Source organism: Berghia stephanieae, chromosome 3 (genome assembly GCF_034508935.2).
Source record: "Berghia stephanieae isolate SIO BIC M18660-M18661 chromosome 3, UCSD_Bste_1.3, whole genome shotgun sequence".
NCBI classification, from domain to species: Eukaryota; Metazoa; Mollusca; class Gastropoda; order Nudibranchia; family Aeolidiidae; genus Berghia; species Berghia stephanieae.
This window is the reverse complement of record NC_088362.1, coordinates 85190692-85215458: the sequence shown is the minus strand read 5'-3', so window position 1 is coordinate 85215458 and position 24767 is coordinate 85190692. Positions and strand designations below refer to the sequence as shown.

Sequence of the window (24767 nt, the reverse complement as noted above, 5' to 3'; positions counted from 1 at the left end):
ACCCGGATTAATACTCAAGATATATTGCTGTTTCAGAAAAACCATGTGGCGAAACCCTCCCCCCCCACTGGCCCATGCACTAAAAGTGTCTTGAGCCAGAAAAAATTGTCAAAGTGGCTGCCAAAAATCCAAGAGTGATGAGGAAAAAATGACAGTTAAGTTTAAGATAAAGCTAATCACAGTGCTGTGCTTACATTTGAAAATAACTCGTGTAATCATGAAGCATGACAAAATGGTTGTTATGAAGTCATTTATTCAATTGAATTGGACTCTTTAAAAACTGAAAACATAAAATTCAAGATAAAGAACAAAGTTTTAGACTTCTGTATAAACTCTATGAAGATTTTCATCTCACATTATAGCAGTGTCAAATATCCCTTCAAAAAGCTTTCCTGGCACATAAGTCTCTGATGCAGAGTTTCTGTTAAAATGAGGGGAAATGGAAATAAATGACAAATTGAGATTTTCTATACAAATACCTTAACTCTTTCAGTGCCATTGGCAGAATCTGTTCTACAGTGCACAGTGCGGCCGTCTTGAAAGGCAAAAATAATAAAGTAATCCAATCCTACTTTCTACAAAAGTACTACAACTACCACATCACCATTGCTTTCGCCACTTACATTACTACCATCATCCCTTCCACTACTGCTAGTACTACTACTACAACCACCACCACATCATCATCCCTTCCACCACTACTACTACAACCACCACCACATCATCATCCCTTCCACCACTACTACTACAACCACCACCACATCATCATCCCTTCCATCACTACCACCACATCATTATCCCTAACACAATGCAACCACCACCACATCATTATCGCTAACACAACAACACAACAATGGATCCACAGGAAAAGATAAAGAGGTGAAGTCTGCACAGAAGATACAGTAGTAATCGCTGCCATACGGCACGCTGGAGCTGGGCTACCAAATTATTTTATCTATATAACAAGTCCTTATCGCATGTGAACATCAGATTTCAGCATGCTTGGATTCTAATATGCTTCTACAAACAGCGTGCTAGAATCCAGCGAGTACTGTATTTAGCTTGAGAACTACTGAACAATATACAGACTTTGAAGGATTTGGTGCAAATACAAACCCCTAAAGAATATGCAGGTATGGAGGAGTTTTGTTGATGGTCCATATCCAACTACAAAATAAATTTATTTTACAGACTGACAACTTTAACTTACCCATTTTGAATGGCAAACATAGATGTGTGAGTGTGAGATCGTCCTTTAGTTTCAGACCTCAGAAATGATTGTTCCTTTCTTGTGTTGTTAATTCCCTTCTCAGGTGAACACTGCATTGCATGGATAAATTCAAATTTTAAAAATTATCATGAGCCTAAAAATAAGATAAATTTTATGTACCAAACTATCCCTATTAAGCCTCTCTCTCTCTCTCTCTCTCTCTCTCTCTCTCTCTCTCTCTCTCTCTCTCTCTCTCTCTCTCTCTCTCTCTCTCTCTCTCTCTCTCTCTCAGTTCTATAAAATCTCTTCTTAAATTAAACCAAATACTTGGTCAACTGGCCCATACAATCGTGGATGCGCTGATATCAAGTCAAGATTGTGACTCAAATATTCTTTGTTACATTGACCACGTGTTGAACCACTCAGTTCATTATACAATGAGGGTTATTGAGAAGGTCAAGATCATAGGCACATATTCTCTTGCTAGATTTTATTTTGCTGAAACTCGACCATGTCCTATCCCTCGCATGAATAATCCACCACAATCCGTCCATGGCAAAAAAAAAAAAAAATAAAAAAAAATCCAGCCGTTTTAAATGTAACAACCATATTATGAGAATATTTTCCTCTTTGTCTTTGTTAAAGGGAAATAACCATCAAACTATTCTTTCCCTTTAACAAAGACGATGATGGGGTAAAATGACAATGAGTCACTCCTGAATTCATTTCTTATTTAATTTATACAGAGTGGCTCAGGGGTATGGTTTTTGCTTTGTACTTGAAAGATACCTAATTCGAATATTCACCGCTTTTTGTGGCCATAAGCAAGCCACCCCTCCCAAATTCAATTTGCGGCAGACACCTAGGTTATCCTAGTATTCCCTTGGAATAGACCCTAAGACAAATAATAAAGGGAACTTTATTATTTATTTACTTTATTGATATGATGAAGGAGATCTTTATACATGATATTTTACAAGGGGTTGGTGTGTATATGAAATGGGGAGGGGGGGGGGGGTACCACAACATTCATTTACCGTCATAGCCAACCCCATTGGCAAACATGGTGTGTGGCATTGAAATTAGAACATATATGAATATATATATATATTATATGACCTTGCTGGCTGAGAAGGAGTAAAACTACAACAAGTTGTCATCTGCAATCACATTCAATTTCCAGCCATATGTTGTATTTTATTGATATGTGTACAATCAAGGTTTCTTCAACAGCCTGGTTGTATTTAACATGCCGACCAGCTTCTTCTAAAGCAACGCATTGTAGCTCGCTGACCAGCATTTTGCTTCCCTTGCTTGACAATTGACAGGAATGCTGTTTGTTTTTTGTTTTTAATCACTGCCAACCTGAAATTTTACATTGAATTCTTTTGCCATTATTTGATGATCTTATGCTCATGATTCTTAATACTTACACGATTTCTGTAGTTACCAAATACAAAATGATATTTACCAAATTTCAAACCAATATGCTGGTGATTAGAATATAATGTCAATCATAATAAAATGTTAAAACAAGTTTTAGGATTTGAATGTGTTTGATTTTTGGGTATACAGAACGATCTATTTATTTGAAATTCAGCGCCATTGAAAGGTAATAGCTCTGCACTTCTAGGAATCTAAAAGAAAGTAAGACAAAAAGGCCTCATTCAAACAGGATCAGAAGAACTGTCTATGCAAGAACAATCAATCTCTGTGTAGTTTCCAATCACTCAAAAGTTGTACCCGGACACTAGCTAAGGACCATGCCAGAAGGGCCTGACAATGAACATCAATATTAATTAAATAAATCAACGCTCAAACAATAGAGAAATGATTTACAATAAAAAATCACCTATCACATAAAGAATAATTATCTGGCTGTCGCCCTCCTCCCAAGACTCCAGGCAGGACCCAAGTAAAATCATGTGGTCTCATAACAAAACAAAGACACTGAGCCACATAAAACACGAAACTGATATAATATAAAGGAATGAAGAGATAGCAAAGTTATGGAAGAGTTTAGAAACAACTGGCCTAGACAGTCAATGATACCCCGCCCTCAGGGTAATTCCATCCATTAATCCATTGAAATAATAGCTTGTGAGAGGCTATAGGGATATTTTTTCAAAACCATTTTTTCAAAGGAAATGTTGATTGGTAACCGTTGTAGTTTTCTTTTCTCATTCAAAAACAAACATATTTTATTGTGACAGTTTAAATAGGCATTAAATTAATTTTTCAAAGGTCAATTTTCAAAATTTAGTTTCTCATGCGATTTATTCAATCTTGAGTGCATGGATAGCTTCAGAGACTTCTTCTTCTTCTTCTAGGTTCCATGCCTGGTCCAGGCTTCGGATACTGCATGAATTATCTCTCTCCATTCCTCCCTGTCTCTTGCTTTTTCAAACAGCTCTTGGATTGTTAGCTTCAGAGACACTCCACTGTAAACCTATGATACTAGATGTATTAATATTGGTATAGTTTATTGCTGCAAACTCGAAACGTATTTAAGAAACATAAAATCACATACTGTACTTTGTATTGAATTTTTCCTGTGAGAATGAAGATTAATGATTTTAAAAATCAAAACTCATATAATATGAGCTAACATGCTATTTTGCCCTTTTCTCGGTCATACAATGACTTTAATTTGACATATTTTTAATGATTTTATATGACTTATAACATGCACAAGGTAATCCTCAAAACAATGACACTCAACTACTACAATTTCAAATTTTAATTGATATCCACAATTAAGGGGGTATGGGTAGCTTCAGAGGCCCTTGCATAAGAATTTATGCGTCCTAGATATACAAATGTTTGCTTATATTAAAAAGTTTTTAAAAACACTAGAAAGTCCGGGTTGTCAGCTCAAATGGTAACATGTGAATCTAAAAATGAAAACGTAGGAAAAATATAGGCTGATTTTGAGGTTTTTCATTTTATACAAAGGTATAAGCAACTCCAAGGCACTTTTGGTACTTTGATATATTGCATCAACCAAATATGCATCCACATGCACAATATTTATTTTTTAGGTTGATAATTTATATAACAAATGCCACAAAACTATCACAAAGTTTTAGAGGGGGTATATGGACACCCATTAATAACTTCTTTTTCCCCCATGATTTGATTTCGGTGGATTTTGTATATGATAATATGCATAAAATGTACAACCAAATATGTTAAATTTAGCTTGGTACCAATTTCTTCCCGGTAACCCTATATTTTAGCTTAAATCTTCTGGACTATAATAACATAAAGTGCACCTCGGTTACAATGGGACTGGAGGTTAAAACTAAGGTTTCGTTGAATCCTAGATGTCAATTTTGACATTAATGTACACTGGATATAACCAGTACCATATTTAAAGTTGGTAGAAATAAATGGATTGATCCTTTTGTCACATTGCCCCGCAAGCACCACAACACTCGGAGGATTGACCCTTAACCCCTTATTGACCGGGTTAATGGGTTAAGATCAATGAATCCTCCCCACCTATACCCCATCTCCCCCCAATTCCATTCCTCACAGTCGTCTTCTCAGAAATACAATCTCACTCCAATTCTTCTTCACACCTCGCCTTACAATGGATAGGTTTACCACCCAATCTACGCTTGCACACAACCACACAATAAGACAAAATCATCCCATTGCGATGTGACTATGAGCGTCTCTGCTGATGGCACTGAGTAACGCCTCGTTTGCAATGCACATACGCAATGCCCCTACCCCTATCCCTAAACACAAAATTTCAGTGTATGTATTATAATGTGAAATTGGTCCACCCAACAGTGGTGGTGAGTAATAATGCTCATTGAGTTAGGAAGCTATGCAATATCTTTTTATGCAAGTCTTGTCTTCACCGGGCATGCTCTTTGCAGTTTCAAATACCTTTGTTGTAGCCAACGTGTGTGATTATGAACTTCGTTGAATGCAAGGTGGCTTCGGTAGTGTCAAATAGGAGAAAAAAACAGATATCAAAAAGTTTTCGTTGAATCCAAGGTCACTGTATCCTAGGTGCACTCTATACATGTTTGCAATATTAAATATTTTTCTGATTTTCATATTTTAGTTTTGCAAACAGACTGCAATACGTGAAATATTATTTAGATTGAGCTAACAAAACAAACTATTTTGTTAGACTGAGACAACTCATTATTCTCTCACAAATGTAAAAAGATATTTCAGATAAAGGATTGGATTCAGATATGTAAGTTTAAGGATGTGATACTAAATATTTCAAACTTTTGGCTTTCCATTTATACAGCTTCAAGAAGTTTTTCAGATATTACAAATAAGATGTAAGGAGAAATTTTATTTCAAATGCATCATGGACAGGTAATGGTAGCTTTGTGTTGTTGACAAATGACAATTGCCATGAGAACTCACTTTACCTTTAAGGAAAGATTTCTCTCCTCAGTAGTTATTTTGCAATTGTTTTGAGGTTTAGAAGTTCTTGGCCAGGCTTGCACCAAACCAAAGCGACGGGGCGAATTAGTGGCAGTAGATGCTTTCATCTTTTCCACACTTTTTGAAACTTTATGCATTGGATCATCTTTGTCTTCATTTGCAATTTGTGTTCCGGGTTTTGTTGCTGTGGGAGAAAAATCAATTTATCTGAAAACGATGAGACATGCGATTAAATTAATTGTATTGTTTGTTGGGGGTTTTTTTTTTGGTAAAAATATTGCAACATTTCACGAAATAACTTATGCATGACTAAGCTTTATAAATTTTCCCTCATGGTTCTTAGACATCAGTATGCTTTTTTTTCTCTCCTTTAAAGAGATAGCAGTTAAAATTTTCTTTGTGGAAACAATTTTATTTTAGGAGATATAAAAGACAAAGTCAAAGAGTATGTGATGCAGCAAATTCTATTTTGCCCTCACCACATTGACAAAATAGATTATAAGTTTTACTCACGATTATGAACTGGTATTTGTTGGGATAGTTGTGAGCATATAGGAATAGGAGACCAAGAAATTTCATCACAAAAATCATCAACAATACAGTGCAATTCATCATTGTGGTATCTGCCACTGATACTATGATTTTCTTGCAGTGCTTTGTCTGGTCTGGTGTGATGTGGGGATGGCAGAGGGCTGGAATTACTTGAATTTATTTCAACAATGTCACCACAGTTGGAAATATCATCATCTAGTACAATATACTTGTTTTGATTTGGAGGAGCTTTGATCTGAGAGAAAAAATTAATTAAAATAACAAACTAAAATAAAATAAAGGTGAAAGGTAATTAACTGGAACTTTAAGATAACTTTTTGCTGTGCTTCTGGATTTGTATAAAAATAAAGTTAGTAGATTGTTTATTGTAAATTATTTTGAAGTGATAATGATATCCTACTATAAGTGGGTTGTGTCAGGTATAAAGTATATAAAGGGTCACAAGATAAGTTTATGGAATCGGGTAGTAGCAGTGAAGATAAATCTATAATTCTTTTTGCGAACTATAAAGCTTCCTTTAGTGGAAATTCCCGCAAATTTTCATTCATTTATACTAACACTTTTGAGCACAATAAACGAATTTGTGACGTCATATCCCATTGTCAACAACAATGGGCCTCAATAGACAAGATTTTTGAACCATGATTTATTAAGACTTTTTTAATATGATTAAATGTATCAAATTGTTATGACACTTTGCACAATATATTTTTGGAATCTGTGGTTGTGTAATAATATTATATTTCCAGTTTCTCTGTCAGGCACAGGTTGCATTTTCTAGCACCGCATCTGTAGGGGCTGCTTTGCCTAACGACCTCCCAGGTTATTGTTGGTGTTTTATCAGTGTTTATATGTTCCCAATAGTGCATTGCTAATTTGGTGCTTTTTGCTTTGCTTTCATGTGTTATGGAGGCTTTGTGATTTTTGTATCTTGTTTTGAATGGGGGTTCTGTGCTGCCGATGTATTGTGCTGCAGTGTTGTCAGTGGTTATGGTGGCTTTGTAGACTATGGCGCTTTTTTGGCAGTTTCCTTTTAGAGGGCAATTGTCCTTCTTTCTACAGTTGCAGTTGTCTTAATTTTTATTGATATTGTTGGGTTCGGATATGATTTGTCTGTTGTGGTTGGTAATGATCTGTTTCATGTTTTGTGCACAGCTGTAGCTTATCTTGATGTTGTTTCTGTTATTTTGTGCAGGCGATGCTTCTTCGGGAAGTGTTTATCGATGAGTGCAAGGAACTGTTTGCCGATATTTGAAGTGATTGCGTTGTTGAGCGGCGGGTTGAACCATATTATGTTCCTTTTTCTGTTTTGTTTTGGTGTTGTGGCGTGCATTAAATTTTTGTATTTCAGTGTTGAGGTGTGTCCACTCTGTTTGAGTGCCATTTTGTAGTCTTGTTTTGTTTTGTTGAATATGTCTTCATTTGAAGAGAAGTTGTTTAGCCTTTGTTCTATCATAGTAGGTACAATACATCAGCAGCACAGAACCCCCACAAAATAATCACAAACCAACTGATAAAAAGCAAATGCACAAAGTTAGCAATGCACTAGAAACAAAAAACACAATACAATGCACGGAACAAATAAACACTAATAAAACACCAACAATAACCTGGGAGGTCGTCAGGCAAAGCAGCCCCTGCAGATACAGTGCTAGAAAATGCAACCTGTGCCTGACAGAGAAACTGGAAATATAATATTATTACACAACCACAGAAACAATAGCACCCTAAACAAAAGATCAGAATTAATGACAATGTGCAGACACACTTAATAAATTCAAGCTCAAAACGCAAAAGGTCAAAGGTCAAATAACCCTTTCCCCCCTCCCGACGCTAATACACCCCCCCCCCCCCCCCGGCGCTTCCCCACGCAACCACATTCCACAACAATATCATACACACATGCTCACACACACACACACACACACACATTTACACACACACACACACACACACACACACACACACACACACAGAATATAAGCAATGAGAGCACACTACAACAATGTCAGTACACATCAACACTAATCACCACTACACAACGGAAGTAAAGACACAAGGAGTGTAAACACTAATCGCAAACGGAATACATTTTTTCTTTGGACATTTTTTCTTCGGACATTATGCCAACTGAAGACGTGGACGAAAGCCACAGAAACGTATGCCTTGGCCACATATAAGTGAGTGATACAATATATATTTTATATTAGCTCTAACCATCATTATCGAGCACTTTCGTACCTACAAGTACCCACCAACACTCATAAATATATATATATATATATATATATATATATATATATATATATATATATATATATATATTGAGCACTATTATTTCATGGTCTTTGTTTTATAATTTATATAAATATATATATATATATATATATATATATATATCAGGCCTGTAAATGGTTGGTGAAAAAATTGTCGGAACTTTTTGAAATGCGAAAATAGACACAACAGGACAAAAATATGGACACAACACAGATATGACACGTCAATTGACTATAGTCAAATCATGTCACTTTCCCCTTCTTATTTATAACGAGATCCTTATTTTATGGTATCCAAAAAAAAAAATCCTAATTATTTGAGGTCCCAGGTCTGAGTTAGTTGTAAAATGAAAGGAAGAGAACAATTCCTACCCTTTTGAAGGATGTGATCTAGACGTCTAGTAGTGCTCGACACGGGATCTGCGTATCTTCGTTCCTGTTTGTAAGAAGAAGAAGAAGAAGAAGAAGAAGAAGAAGAAGAAGAAGAAGAAGAAGAAGAAGAGGAGGAGGAGGTGGTGCGGTGGTGTGAGAGCTTTCGAAGAAGAATATATAATTCGAAGAAAAATAATTATTTCGCATTATTTTTTTTCCGTCTCACATCGGGAAGGAACCAAAGAAATATAGAGACTGAGAAATAAGAACCGGAGATATGCATGTATGTCGGTAGCAAAATAGAGAGAAACCTTCCGGTCCGGTTCGACACACTTCTGTGTGTGCGTTATTTACTGACTAGGTGTGTGTGTGTGAAGACGACTCGCGCGAACTTCACGACCTCTTTCTCGCTGGCTGTGGCACAGTAGCCAGGCAGTGAATACATACACGTCTAGCAGAGCGTGTAGGTGGCATGATAATATTATAGCTAACTGATAGACGGCATGTATTGTCTTTGATGCGACAAATAAAAAGTTTTTTTTGTTTTTTTTTTTAAGTCGGCATTTGAAACGGAATAAAATCAAATTTTTTCGAGGAACGAAATAAAAGTCTTTTATTTTCTTTTTTATTGGTTCTGTTCTTTGGGGTTACGAATTTTATTTTTACTATTATCTTTTTTTTTTTTTTAGCACTTATAGAGCAAAATCGTACTGTCGGAAATCCGACAATAGACGGAACATTTACAGGCCTGATATATATATATATATATGTGTGTGTGTGTGTGTGTGTGTGTGTGTGTGTGTGTGTGTGTGTGTACAAGGGCCACTAGAAAAGCTTTTAGAATCGGGTATAAGGAATAATGGCATTACCATCAAATTTTCACAGCTTCTCAAAGTACTCTCCTTGAGCTTGAATGCAAAGTTTTATCCTGGAACATTTCCGGTGGTGTGGTGGAAATTCCTTCTTCAAATGCCCTTACAGCACCTTCAGGGGTCTCAAATTTAATCCCACAGTTTTTCCTTGACATATGGGAACAAAATAAAATCACAGGGGGCCAGGTCAGGAGAATGTGGAAGGTGGGTAAGATTTGAACATTGTTTTCAGTCAAGAACTGCAATGTTTGCAATGACTGTGTGAGCACTAGCGTTGTCATGATGTTAGTGACCCCTTTGTGCCTGTCCTTGAACGCATCTTCTTCACTTCTCTAAAACGGTTGGTATACAGTGGTTAACATACTAATCTGAGATGACTGTGCGTCTGTCTTGGAGTTGTACTGTAGTGATGTAACCTTTTAAATTGAAAAAGCTAGCCACTATTTGCTTTTCAACACTGCAAGATTGCTTGAATGTCAGAGGTGGAGTCTCACTAGGAAAGAGCCACACTCTAGATTGGCGCTTTGTTTCAGGGTCGTACATATAAACCCATTTTTTATCACCAGTCACAATGTTTTCCACATTTCTAGATCGACCTTCATCAAACCGTTGAAGCGTAGTGGTGCAAAATTCAACATGTTGTTTTGTTCCTCGGTGAGTTGGTGAGGAACCCATCGAGTGGACACTTGTGGACATTAAGGCAATCGTGCAGTATCTTCCAGACACTAGGTGATGAAATGTCCAAGGAATGCTCCATCTCATTATATGTAATATGTGCATAATTTTTAATCATAGCCTTTGTGACAGACACTGACTTTTCCGTTACAGCACAGGCAGGTTGACCTTCACAGTCATCATCTGAGGGATTGCCTACCACTTAAAAATTCACCAAACCAGAAATAAATTTGATGGAGCAGATTCCAAAAATAGATTGTGCAAAGTTTCATAACAAATTTGATACATTTAACCCTTTCATAAAGTCTTAATAAATCATGGCTCGAAAATCACGCGTATTGAGGTCCATTAATTGTTGTTGACACAATTAATGGGATATGACGTCATATATTCATTTATTGTGCTCAAAATTGTGAACATAAATAAACGAAAATTTGCGGAAATTTTCACTAAATAATGCTTTAAGGTTTGCAAAAAGAATTATAGATCTACCTTTACTGCTTCTACCCAATTCCGGAAACTTATCTAGTGCCCTTGTATTGTATATCATGAGATAGAGCATTCCTTGGGCATTTCATCACCTAGTACCTGGAAGATACTGCACGAATGTCTTAATGTCCACAAGGTGTCAGCTCGATAGGTGCTTCACCAACACACCGATGAGCAAAAACAATGTGTTCAATTTTGCACCACTACGCTTCAAAGGTTCGATGAAGGTCGATCTAGAAATGTGGAAAACATCGTGACTGGTGATGAATGATGGATTTATATGTATGATCTTGGAACAAAGCGCCAATCTGAATGGCTCTGTCCTGGAGAGACTCCACCTCTGATATTCAGGCGATCTCGCAGCGTTGGAAAACAAATGGTGGCTAGCTTTTTCAATTTAAAAGGTTACAACGCTACAGTTCCACACCAAGACAGACGCACAGTCACCTCACTCAGCTGTCATCTGCATTTTTTGCCAAATTGGGACCTAAAATTTGCCAAAATTTGCCAAAAAAACCTCCAAAATTTGCCAAGAAATTTGCCAAAAAGACCAAAATTTGCCGAAAAATTTGCCGAGGAGAACTAAGCGTCTCAGTAAAAATTAACACGCGATACAGAAAAAAAATATATATATATAAAAGACAATTTATTACATTTAAGGTGGCTACATTTATTAATTTACACAATGTAAAGCGATTTATGCGCCCAAACTTTCAGACAATCACACAGAGTAGCTTCCCTTGGTTTGGGCCCAGGCAAAGCTGCAACATTTCTCAAGTTTCGCACTTTTTTTTCGTTATTTTGTTTTCGCTTCTTTTTTCCCCCAAAATTTGCCTATTTTCCCCAAATTTGTCACGATTTGCCAATTTTGGGAAATTTGCCAAAATTTGCAGATTGCCCTGATAAAAATGCAGATGACAGACTCAGATTGATATGTTAAATTGGCTTCCCATGAAGAAGCGGATTGCTTACAAACTGGCCTGTTACTGTTTTAAGTGCATCCATGGCACTGCTCCCAACTACCTGTCAAACCTTCTATCTACAATCCAAATCGCTCTCTCCACTCATCTACTTCCTTGTACTTGGACCGTTTGACTCCTAAGTTGAACTTTTCCTGCTCCCTCTGTATGGAAGCCGCTATAGAAATTACACATTATTATTATTATTATTATTATTATTTCATTGCCGCTTGCGTTTCTTTCCATTCATTGTTTGGATTGCTGTTTTGCTTTATTTTCCAGAGTTAAGTTCATATTGGTAATGAATGCGACATTCTCGCTCATTTACTATTTTTGCCGTGTTTATTTTGACTGCCGTTTTACGTTTCTGTCTTCGTTGTCTCTACACATTTATGTTGAAATTCGTTTTTACAAGTTTGTGATCGGATGTTAGCATTGTACCACCGTATGATCGCGAGTTGGTTGAGTAGTGTTTATGGCGGTGTCGACATATGATATAGTCTATTTGGTTGTGTATTGTTATCATTTTGTCTTTGGTTTGGTCTTTCCTTTGTCCTACCCATGTTGTCTGGTGTCTTGATGGGTGGTTGAAAGCACTGTTTGTTATGAAAAGTTTTCTCTGTTCACAGAACTGGACTAATTTTTCTCCGTTATCGTTACGTTTTCCTTTTGAGTATGATCCTAAACATAGTGTGTCACTGTCGAGACGTTTTCCTACTTTGGCATTAAAATCTCCAGCAATTATTAATATTGATTTGTTTCCTATTTTGTTCAGTGTATCGTCTAGGTCTTTGTAAAATTTATCAGTAAAGAAAGTGCAGGCTCTATTAATACAACTAAGAACAAACCAAATCGAACGCCTTACATCGCTATTAACGATCTATCGCGGCAACAAAAAGAACTTAGGATCAGGAGACAAAACACGAAAGACTCGGAAGAAATAATAAACCTGAAAACGGAACGAAACAAAATACTGCATTCAATTCGATCACTTACAATAAAACACAGAAACGAGGAATTAGACAAAAAAGTGGAAGACATAGAAAAGTCCAAAAATAACGCATCGTCTATGTTCAAAGCGACGAAATCTCTGAACCGAAAACCATTCGAGAACCCAAAACTACAGGATAAATTTGGCAAACAGACAACAAATCCCAACGATATCCTTGACATTGTAACTGACCACTTCCAGCAGAAATTTCACAAACAAGTCTCACAAATATCGCCCTTCTCAGGAAACCCTAGAGACCTCAACAACCGCATCACAACAACTGAAGTTAGAAATAGCATAAAGTGCCTAAACAATAACAGATCCCCAGGCGAAGATGAAATTCCCGCTGAATTGCTGAAATGCGGTACCCTCTCCCTGGATCTGAGCATTGCAAACATAATGAACAAAACATTCTCAACACACAAAAACTGGGACATAAACAGCGGTGTCCTAATTACAATACAAAAACCAGGAAAAACGAAAGGACCCGTAAACAACCTGCGCCCAATAACATTACTGAATACCATAAGAAAAACACTGTCAACTATTGTCCTCAACAGAATTAGACCGAAAATAGAAAAATATCTATCACATAGCCAAAGCGGGTTTCGCCAAGACCGAAGCACATCGGACGTTGTATGGACACATAAATGGTTGGCAGCAAAGGCACTCAAAGAAAACATATCCATAACAATAACCGGAATCGATATGTCCGCAGCCTTTGATACGATCGACAGAGGAAAACTTTTGGAGATATTAACAGACATAGTTGTCGAAGACGAGCTCCGAATAATCCGATTTCTCCTCAGCAACACAAAGATACAACCAAGGATATACGGGGCCACAAAACAGACGCAGTTCGAAAGTAACATCGGGACCCCCCAAGGAGATAGTCTGAGCCCGATTCTGTTCACAATATACTTAGAACACGCTCTGAAAGAAGTTTGAAAAGTCATTCCAAAACCAAAGGCGTGTCAATGCTGTCTACTACACACCCCTCTTTGTTGAGAAGCCATTAGGTTCAAAGGCCTAGTTACATAGAACCTCATCCCCCCCCCCCTCACACACACACATTTAAACAAAGTGGAAATGAAGTGGCATGTCAATGGTAAGTTGTCTACCACCCCCCCCCCCTCGCTTGTGTGATTTTGTGTGATTGAAGTGTTTGCCTACCCCCCACCCCCACCCCCACCCCACCCATCACCCTCATCTTATACTTACGCTCTTTGTTTAATATCGCCGGGCATTATTACGTGCGGCCACCTTCCCGAATTTTTGAAGAAAAATAGAGAGAGAAAAAGGGAAGGTGCTCTCAAGTTGTTTCGGTTTAAAGAAAGTCCTGCTTAGAAGTATTTCGGTTCATCGTAAGAATTAGTACAAAGATAATGAAGAAACTAGTACAATTTCTTAAATTCTTTGCGGTTTAAGGTATTTTTCGGTTTAGCTTCTTTCGGTTTAAAGTAATTTTACTGTATAATAATAATAATAATAATAATAATAATAATAATAATAATAATAATAATAATAATAATAATAATAATAATAAATGTACATTTATATAGCGCTTATGCCGAAGCTTCGAAGCGCTTCACATTGACCATCAGTAAAAAACATTACACACTGCAGATTCGGACATACAAACAAAAGCTCACACGCATCCAATCACACACACACACATCCATACACACACTGTACACAAATATATCACTCACACACACACAAACACACACGTATATATATATATATAATATATATATATATATATATATATATATATATATATATATATATATATATTGTAGTAATAATATTAATAATAATGTGTAATTTCTATAGCGCATTCCATACAGAGAAAGCAGAATGTGCGAAAGCAAGCATGAAACGTTCGACTTCGGAGTCATTATTATCTGTCATCTGCATTTTTTGCGGCCGCAAATTTCAGGGCGATCCGCAAATTTTGGCAAATTTCCCAAAATTGGCAAATCGTGGCAAATTTTGGAAAAATTGGCAAATCGCGTGGCAAATTTTTGGGGAAAAAAGAAGCAAAAACAAAATAACGAAAAAAAAAGGGCGAAACTTGAGAAATGTTGCAGCTTTGCCTGGGCCCAAACCAAGGGAAGCTACTCTCTACGGATAATAATCCTTTAAAATCTTTGTAACAACGCTATTCACAGTCTTTTCATTTCTTAAGTCAAATAAATGTAATAAATTGTCTTTTATATATTTTTTTTTCTGTATCGCATGTTAATTTTTACTGAAACGTTTAGTTCTCCTCTGCAAATTTTTTGGCGAATTTTGGTCTTTGTGGCAAATTTCTTGGCAAATTTTGGGGTTTTTTTGGGCAAATTTTGGCAAATTTTAGGTCCCAATTTGGCAAAAAATGCAGATGACAGATTATTATTATGTTAAACACTGCATTCTGACAGTTTTAGAGAAGTGGAGAAAACAGCTTCCAAAGACAGGCACAAGGGGGTTGCTACGGCACCATGACAATGCTAGTGCTCACACAGCCATTGCAACAGTGAAGTTCTTGACTGAAAAAATGTTCAAATCCTAACCCACCCTCCAAATTCTCCCAACCTGGCCCCTTGTGACTTCTTTTTGTTCCCATTTGTCAAGGAAAAACTGTGGGGTTAAATTTGAGACTCCTGACACCTGAAGATGCCGTAAGGTATTTGAAGATGAAATTTCAGTCACACCAGAAATGTGGCAAAACTGCTTTGATTCTTGATGAAACTTTGCATTTAAGCTCAAGGAGAGTACTTAAAGCTGGGAAAATTTGATGGTAATGCCATTATTCCTTGTACCAGATTCTGGAAACTTACCTAGTGACCCTCGTATATTATTTTGACCATGAGAAATGCATCAATGCAAGATTTAAAACAAAAAGTAGTTTTTTTCTAAATTCATGGAAAGGAGGTTGCATTTTTGAGAACAATCGTCTACCGATGAGATCATCTTCATTGCCAAAAAAGAGATTTATTGCTGAAAAAAAGATAATTGTACAAAACCTTTTTTGGGAGGAAAAAACGGCAATTTGAAGACAGAAAGAAAGATAAAAAGAAAAAAGATTTAGATTAAGTGTAAATAAACTCATTCTCGTGTTTTATAAAAAATAATCAATAAATGCTATCAAAACTTACAGGCAAAGAGTAACTCATTTCACATTCCTCTGCAAGGTGGTACAATTCGTCATCACTGCAATTAAATCATATTGATGTAAATCAATTAATAATAACCCTCAAAAATTTTCTAAAGTGCTCAACAAGGGAAGAAAAGTTTTGGGTATATTATTAACTTTAGCAATACCATAAAACTCATGGCGATAACAGGACAATGGAATAAATAAAGGCTATTCTATGGTGTTTGGGGTTACCAGAAAATTACCCTTACATATGCACAAATGAAATTACCAAAATTACCCATTTCTTGTGAAATATATTTTTTTCAATGTAATCTTCTCTTTCCAGTCCACATATTCAGTCCCGCCAACCATGTTGATCTTATCGCCAGGAAATTTGTGAGATTTATAATATTTTTGTTATTGATAACATTGTTGTTCTTCCACAAACATATATTGAATGTTTATAAACTAGAGGAAGTAAGGTTTTAAACTAGATACATCAGTTTCCACATGAAATTATGGTCTGGTTTAGATCCCTGATGAGACAAAACTGTTAGACACTTCATTACAATATACACCGGCAGGAGGTGACCATGTATATCAATATTTCGATGCAACTATTAATTACAGCATAGCTGTTACTTATCTGTTTAAAATGGTATGGAAAGCAAATAAGTTATTTTATAATATAATAATTCAAAAGCTTTATATGTAGCAGCATTTTGCCTGTATATCCATTCCACCTGTATTCCAATTTTTCATGCTTCATAACTACTGTGCATATATGCAGTAAAAACAATATTTCATAAATGTATTTTCAGGAGAGAGAAACAATCTGACAAAGAACGCATGATATCATTGATGGCAACTGTCATTGCTGTGGTGAGTAAGGTTTTCAATTTGTATTATGTAACTTTGAAAAAGAGATTAGTTTACCCGATACAGGCTTTTGAAATTAGAGAATTTGACTGCATTTAATAATGAAACTGCTTTTTAAAACGCATATATACCATCATCCAACGCTTCATCTACATGCAAAGTTTTTTATTGTTATGATTTGCCTTTCATTCTAATATAATTGTTAGCTCTATTATCATACACTAATGAACACGTTTTCCCGCACATTTTGTAATTATAATAAAAATGCAAACTGTATAGATATTTACCTCAATGATGTACCAGGTAGTGTTTTCCCAGAAACATCCTTTTCATTTAAGATTAAAAGCATTTTGTTTTCTGAAATGATACCATAATCATGCAGCAACTATTGAGATTGGCATAGATAAGAGTCTACAAATTGAATGCAAGATAAAGTCATAAAATATAACAATAGATTTATAACATCATATGAACAGGTCGAAGTATTGCAATTGCAAAAATAATTACACCAAAGACAGGACAAATCATTGGGTTCTGACATCTTTTCAAAATCAAATGTTACAGATGAATAAGACTATAAGTATATCAAAGTCAAAAGTCGACTGGCTGGACATTTTGAATAGAGTTATTTTTGCATTAATGTGTAGACAGTTGAAATTTACACATTTTACATTTTTATCCCAAATCAGATACGTTTAATCAAATAAAGTTTTCTGCTGCCATCTTTTGTCAGCTTTTATAAATTCCAACTATCATACTCATACTGGCACACTTATCTACATGAACCGATAATGTCATTAAGCACTGTTTTAATCTGAACCCTTTTGACTATGTCTTGATCAGTTCAAGAATCTACAAAAGTGCTATCAAACAGACATATGATCTCACCTTAACACTGTTATTATAAAAATGAAAGTCAAAAGGAAAATACCTCAGAAATTCAGAAAAACAAAAACAAAACACAACACTGAAATCTTAAAAGATAATGAAAGAAGTCAGAAACACAAATGAAATCAATAATCTATATGATACACTCAATGGAATCCGCAATCAAGAAAGAGATGCAAAGATATATTTGATATGTGAGTGTACCAGAAAATTAAAGGAAACCCTTGGACAAATAAAAAATCAAATATAGATGTATTGACTGAAGCCGATGAAGATTAAAAAGAATAGTGGAAGAAAAAAAAAAAAGAGAAGGAAACTCGCCTAATTTAGTCACACACACACACACACACAAAAATAATAATAATAATGCAAAGGCAACTCAGGATTAAAAATTTTAATGATAATAACAGGAAAGAAGATGGACAAGGACAATGAGACTTTCTCCATTATTGTGTTATTGAGTTAAAAGATAAATGTTTAATAGTTGACCAAATTTGTTGTTGTTGGTAATATCTAGGATTTCTGGTGGGAGAGTGTTCCATTCCTTGATGGTTCTTGGGAAGAAACTTTTTATATTTGTTGGTTCTGAGTGTTGGGGTTGTGAACTTACTGCTATGATAATTTCTTGTGGATGTACAGTATTGTTTTGTGAAATACTGTGGTAGAGTTACTGCTGTTTTGTTGGAATGTACTGTTCTGTGTAGAAGTTGGAGGCGTTTCTCTTTCCGCCTACTTTCCAGTGTTTTCCACCGTAACAGTTTCAGGGCCTCAGTAACGCATCCTGGTTCGTGCAAGTAATTGTTGGTGACAAACCTCGAAGCTGCCCTTTGAACTAGTTTGATTTTCTTGATGTGACCTTGCTGATAAGGATCCCACACTGTGCACGTGTATTCCAATATGGGTCTGACTAAAGCATTGTATGCCTGTTCTTTCACCTTTGGGTGACACTGGTACAGGTTCCACCTCAGGAAGCCAAGGGTACGATTTCCTTTTGCCACAATATTATCAACATGTTGGTCCCATTTCAGTGATTTGTTTAGTTGGATTCCCATGCAGGGTAATGTGTCCACGTGTTTTAATAACTGACAGCTTATTTGGTAGTCATAATAACTCTTGGTGGACACACTTTTAAAAATATGAATAAGTATGGAGATATCACACTTACCTGAATCTATATATCCTTGCTGCCTCATAAAGTCATCTACATCACTACCTATTAACCTAGGCATAAGTTGGGTTTGTGAGAGGGGTGGGCAAAAAGAAGGAACATTTTGAGGGACATTATGACTTTGAGGATAAGTTACTGGCCTTTGAGGATCAGTGGTAGGATGGATGAATGACAAGGTTGGTGGATTTGGAACAGCATGATTAGCTGCTTTTGAAGTGCAATATGATATAGGAGAATTTGAATTCAATGATGATAACGGATTTGAATTTGAGACAGTGACTCCTGTGACTGTTACTTTTGGCCTCAAGGAATCTAGCATTTCTAGTTTGTCAGTATTCAAACTTGGGAACTGGTAACAGTTGCTATCAGTGTTTTCAATCAATCCCTGGTTGTAATTTGCTACTTTTAGCATTGACTGTTTTGAGCAAGATAGGTGACATTTGCTTTGTTCTGTATTCAAAGTAGAGACAACATTTGTAGGTGTTTCTTTTAATTTTAGACTGCCTTGGTTTATGAGAAAGCTGTCTTTGGACAGATTACCATTGCAACAAGAAGGTTGGAAAAGCATTTTCTGCTTGCCCATCTCATATGAATATGTTGCTGATCCATTCATATTTTCCGCAACATCTGTCATAAAATCATCATCGTTCCAATCATTATACTCATCGCCTTGTTTATCATCAATATATATTACACATTCAGGAGAGTGTGACTTTTTCAAATCATTATTATTTGATTTGTTGATTGTTGATGTGTTGACCAAACTCTCCGCCTTTTCACGAGATATCACTTTCTGATTGGCTGCATCTTTTCCATGATTCAAGGGCATTGGTTTTTCATAAGCAAACTTTTTCAAGGTGATGCGAGACTGAAAATAAAGAAAAATGGAACAATAATTTATGTAAATCAATGTATTTTTTAAATGGTTTCAATGATCAAAAGGTAATAGAATGACATTTCCATCTTCAATTCTGTCCCTTCTATTATTATCATTACTACAATTGTTTAGACAGGATTGCTTGCGAATGAAAATGCATACAATATAAGCATCACACTATGTAGTATGTAGTGTTGTCGTAAGTAGTAAAGCGGCATGTTCTTTAGTATTATAATTCTTAGCTGAGTGCATCTACTTCTTCCTTGAACCATTTCAGTGTATATTCTCTCAAATCATAACTTAAATTTATCAATTATAATACCCTTAAAATTAATGTCACTGGATAGTATAGATCTTGCCATTAATCTACATGTAATTTTATTATATGAATTTAGTTGTATATGCATTTGGTCATTGTTACTCCAATGTGATATATGGCAATATTGATCCCTTTGATTACAAATTCCAAACTAACCACGCTCTCTTTATAATTACAAATTGCTTTGCGTAATGATGTTACTTAATTCTTATTTAGAGACCAACTCTTGCATTCTTACATTTTGTTACTGAGCCCCAACACGACTCAGCCAGACAGTCATGAGGCCACCAAAGCACACCCCGTTACTAAAACAAAGTGTGAAGAACAACTCAAAATGTTGACAATAAATTTCCAATTCTACCTGCCATCATATTAGGAACTGAAACATGGCTGTATGAAGCAGTACTTAATACCGAACTGCTTTTTAATGACCAGTATAAAATATACATGAAATACAGGAAAACAAAAGGGGTAGGTGTAATTATCTTGGTCAAAAACACAATTAAAAGTACCCTTATCGGAGAAGGCAAAGTTCACGAATCTGTGTTTTATAAAATTGACAGACACAACAGTCCAATAGCAGTCATAAGTGTCGTGTACAGGCCTCCTCGTAGTTCACACGAAAACATTGTGTTGGTTATTTTATAGGTCGCTTGGTACAGGACCATGTCTTGATTACAAATAAACTTCACATATCCTTTAGCAACACTGGCCTTTGTGTTCGTTACCTACTACAGGATTTACTCTACTCTGCAGCTGATGGCTTACAAAAGCAGTAAAGAACGAGTTATCTGAACTTGACTGTGGTGTGTGTTCTTCACTCATGAAGTCACCTCTGCCATCTTACAATTGAAGTCTACCAAACTATCTTTCACATTGTCTCGTTCACTACTGCTAAAGTCCCAGTGTGCAAAGACTGTCAACTCTGGGACCAAAGCCACACACTCTTTGGCCTATCAAACTCAGTCTATTGATACCGAACCATCTCTCAATACCTAAGTTGACAACTGTCACTATAAACATTTCCTCTTGAATTTTCAATCTTCATTCACCTTATTTCATGTAGAATATATTTTGATAACAAAATAGTATACAGCTGCTGTTACTTTATTTCTTTAAAATGTTGATTTTATTTTTACACAAGAATGGGCATGCTGATACATTTCATTGATTTAAGAGCTATCCGACGCCTATTTCAATGGGTTAGAAGGCAAATGTTAATGAATAAAAAAAGTCATGCCTGCTTAATGGGAAAAGTCTTGTCCATGTCTCCAAGTATAGTTGATAGAATGTCTGATTTTACAGGAAGGTTTACAGGATCGTCTTTGGCACGCTTATTTCTGACAACTTCTTCAGATGCTTTCTGGGGTCTTTTGATAACAGCTTTAGTATCTTTTGGAGTTTTTGCCAAATCTATAAAATAATTTTTTTTTAAAGGACATTTCAGAGAGTAATTATCATTCAATCCATCCTCATATAAGAGAAATCAGTAATTAGATACCATCTCATTTTGAATCCTATTCTTCTGATTGAAAATTTTTAATCACTTTTAAAATGGGTTTGAAATTATCAAAGTAGTCCTTCAGAGCCATGAGGACCATGGTGCCGGAGTTTATACCGGTTTATATAGTGTAAAACGGAGAATAGCAATTGCTTTCTACCCTTTGGATAGGATGCTAGTCTATCACAAAGTACTGTCCACCAGATCTATCAGATTCAGCTACCCATTCACTGCTGGGTAGACAGAGGGGTCCGAAAAAAAAATCTCGACGGCACCCGGGAGCAAACTTGGTCCCTTTGCGTGTGAAGCGAGTGATCTACCAACTGAGCAACTGGAACCCCCTTCAAATTATAAAAACAAATACTAATTTGTTTTATAATGCCACTGACAATTGTATTTAAAATTACCATCTTAGCAGGATAAGTTGACCTGTAGAAATGTTAAATATTTTTTTATTACCAAAATCAAATGAATGCAAAAAAACAAAAACAAAGCGATAAAACAAACAAGTAAACCTAATGTTAATAGCAAACGTTTCTGTTTACTAATATTTAAAATAAATCTAATTGCATGCTTTGTCCCTTTTTTCAGTAATCAGCAACAGTGAGGGGAAATGCTATAAAACTAAAATACAAAGCTCTCACATTTTTACACATACAAGGTAAAAATAAAAAGGAGATAGTGGTTAACTTGAAAATCAAAATTATTTATTATCTATTGCGATATACCATATTTTTCTTACACATAGTGACTGATTTTTTTTTTTAATATGAAGGAAAAGTCCTCATTTAGGGAATGGAAAGACCTTATTCATCTCACTTTTCTGTCATTACTGACATTCGCAATGCCAGAAAGTGAAAGATTGCACCTTATGCTTTGATGGTGAACAACTCTTGATAATGGTTTTAGCTCCACATCAATTTGGGCATGATTTAATTGCATGACTACGTCATCTGACAATGAGAAAACAAGGCTGATGAGACTTTAACATACATAAGATTAATTGAGGTGAAAAGAATACAATGAAAATGGAGATCAGAAAAAATGAACCTGTTATCTACTGTCTCCAGATTCCTCATCTGTGTAAACTTACTTTTTTGTTGCTTTATTTTATCCATAGAACTCTTCAATTTCGAAGCAGGGTCCTATTTTGAAAAGAAATTTTAAAATTCTGGATAAAATTAATTGATTAATCAGATTTAAGATATTAAATTTATAAAGCAGTAATTGATTTCACTACATGCCAATTAAAATATCTTTTAAATTGAACAGAATGACATTTTTCAAAATGATGGTGTGCAATATTCGTGTAAATATTTGAAGGTCTGATAACCCAAATTGTTATGGGCTCATTGTTATAATGGAAATACTCTCAAACTAACGCAAAATATTGTTCATTACAACAATGTTAAATCAAGCCCATAATTGCATTTGGTTATCACTCGTGTTAATATGTGCACGTTGTGTCCAATGCAAACCTCATCTCACAACGTCGTAAATTTACCTGGTTTTGGGGATTCGTCCATCCAGGAGTGTAAACAGGTTCATATTCTGTCTGAATATCCAGTCCCACTATCAACATTTTTGGAAAAGATGAGATGTAGAGGGATAAAATGACAAACTGAAAGCACCTATCAGAGCTGCATAATACTTATTTCATAATATTGTAATTTAACCAGTACACTTCTAATGTCCACCAACCTTCATAAGGACTTCTGTGTATTATTCAATATTTAACTCTGCTTCATAAAATTAATCCTCATATGGCCTATCGAGAGGCATTATGATAAAGACAAAAAAGCTGAGAAAAAATGTGCAATACAAATAACTATTTTTGTTCCTATTTCAAATACATACTTCCAATCAAGACAGACTATCAGTTTGAAGGTCCTGGTACAAACATTGATGCCTTTGCCCTAAAAACTAAAAATGTTACTTTTGTTTCCTATATAAACGTACAGTCACATCTCCATAATCTCTGTTAACGGAGTTTTAATGAGTATGAATTAAGCATGGCAAACAAAAAGTCAGGATCAACTTCAGTCAACAATGACAAAATATTTGTCTCTGAAGTTGCTTTCATTGACCCCCCCCCCCCCCCCCCCCCCCCCCCCCCCCATGAATATGATGGGATATTTTGTATAAATTTAATCTAGTCCCGACAATTTGACAGTCCAAGCTAACATTGCTGAACACAGGACTAAGTAATGATCATAATAACATGCTTGATCATCATACCAGTAAGTCAAAACTTAGAGTACTGTGTTATACAAAACAAAGAAGAAAAACAATCTCACCCCAGTCCAAACTTAGAAGGCTAATGCTTAGTTTGGGTCCAGCCACAGCTCTCTTTACGTCAATTGTTCTTGTCCATGGGCCTTCACTAAGTATCCTAGAGTCCCTGTTAAAATGCCAAATTTAATTGTAACAAATATTTCCAATTTAACTTTGACACTGATCGTTGCTATCCCAATATTAGTATGAATTGATTGGACCAATTTGACTCCATTTCACCAAGCAACCTTGCGTTACGAGGCTATTAATACTAAATTGCCATCAGAACAAATCATTTAACTTAAATTGGAATTTATAATACCTGCCCAGAAACTGAGAAAGAAAAACATCTAAACAAACACACACATACACACACACACACACACACACACACACAAACACACAAACACACATCACACATTATACAGACACATAAATTCTGTTCTGTAATAGAACTGAATTTGATGTTTCATATCTCTTAGATTTAAAAGTGAGAATAATTGAAGAATATATATCAAAATAATTTTTTTTAAGAGCTCATAGTTTCAAATGTTTTTCTAATATCTGAAAAAAACATCCCGCAGTTTTGACTTAGGAGAAGGGCATCATCACCTTATCTGTTAAAGAAACTAAAACTATGCCCTTAACTTTTACCAAATCTTTATTGATTTAGACAAAAGTTGTAATCTGTCTTTCCATTAAATTAAGTATTTAAAATAGAAATTGGTACTATCTATAAAAAAAAGTAAAAAGCCACATATAAATCCTGAGAGAAAAAAATCTATAAGAATTTTTATACATATGAGAATATGCGATAAGCTTTGTTATTTACTTTTTTGTGTGTCTTCGTCTTATTTCAGGTTTTTGTTTTTTTAAAATATTTTTAACATTTTTTTTGCTGTTTGTTTTTTAAAAATTGTCT

At 35.5% G+C, this 24767-nt stretch overlaps 1 protein-coding gene across 1 annotated transcript in view; it reads right to left on the bottom strand.

Moving 5' to 3' along the window:
• Positions 1-236: 236 nt before the first annotated feature.
• Positions 237-24767, bottom strand: part of LOC144969368 (putative ATP-dependent DNA helicase HFM1) — an 81444-nt gene continuing 56913 nt past the window's right edge. Inside the window, exons 29-39 of the mRNA XM_078908477.1 lie at positions 23869-23972; positions 23076-23143; positions 22665-22716; positions 21311-21483; positions 18872-19742; positions 17106-17175; positions 15959-16013; positions 6143-6416; positions 5614-5813; positions 1211-1320; positions 237-421 (exon numbers count right to left, since the gene is read on the bottom strand). Coding sequence (XP_078764603.1) covers positions 352-421; positions 1211-1320; positions 5614-5813; positions 6143-6416; positions 15959-16013; positions 17106-17175; positions 18872-19742; positions 21311-21483; positions 22665-22716; positions 23076-23143; positions 23869-23972 — 2047 coding nt within the window. The 3' untranslated portion in view covers positions 237-351. The remainder of the gene's footprint in view (positions 422-1210; positions 1321-5613; positions 5814-6142; positions 6417-15958; positions 16014-17105; positions 17176-18871; positions 19743-21310; positions 21484-22664; positions 22717-23075; positions 23144-23868; positions 23973-24767) is intronic.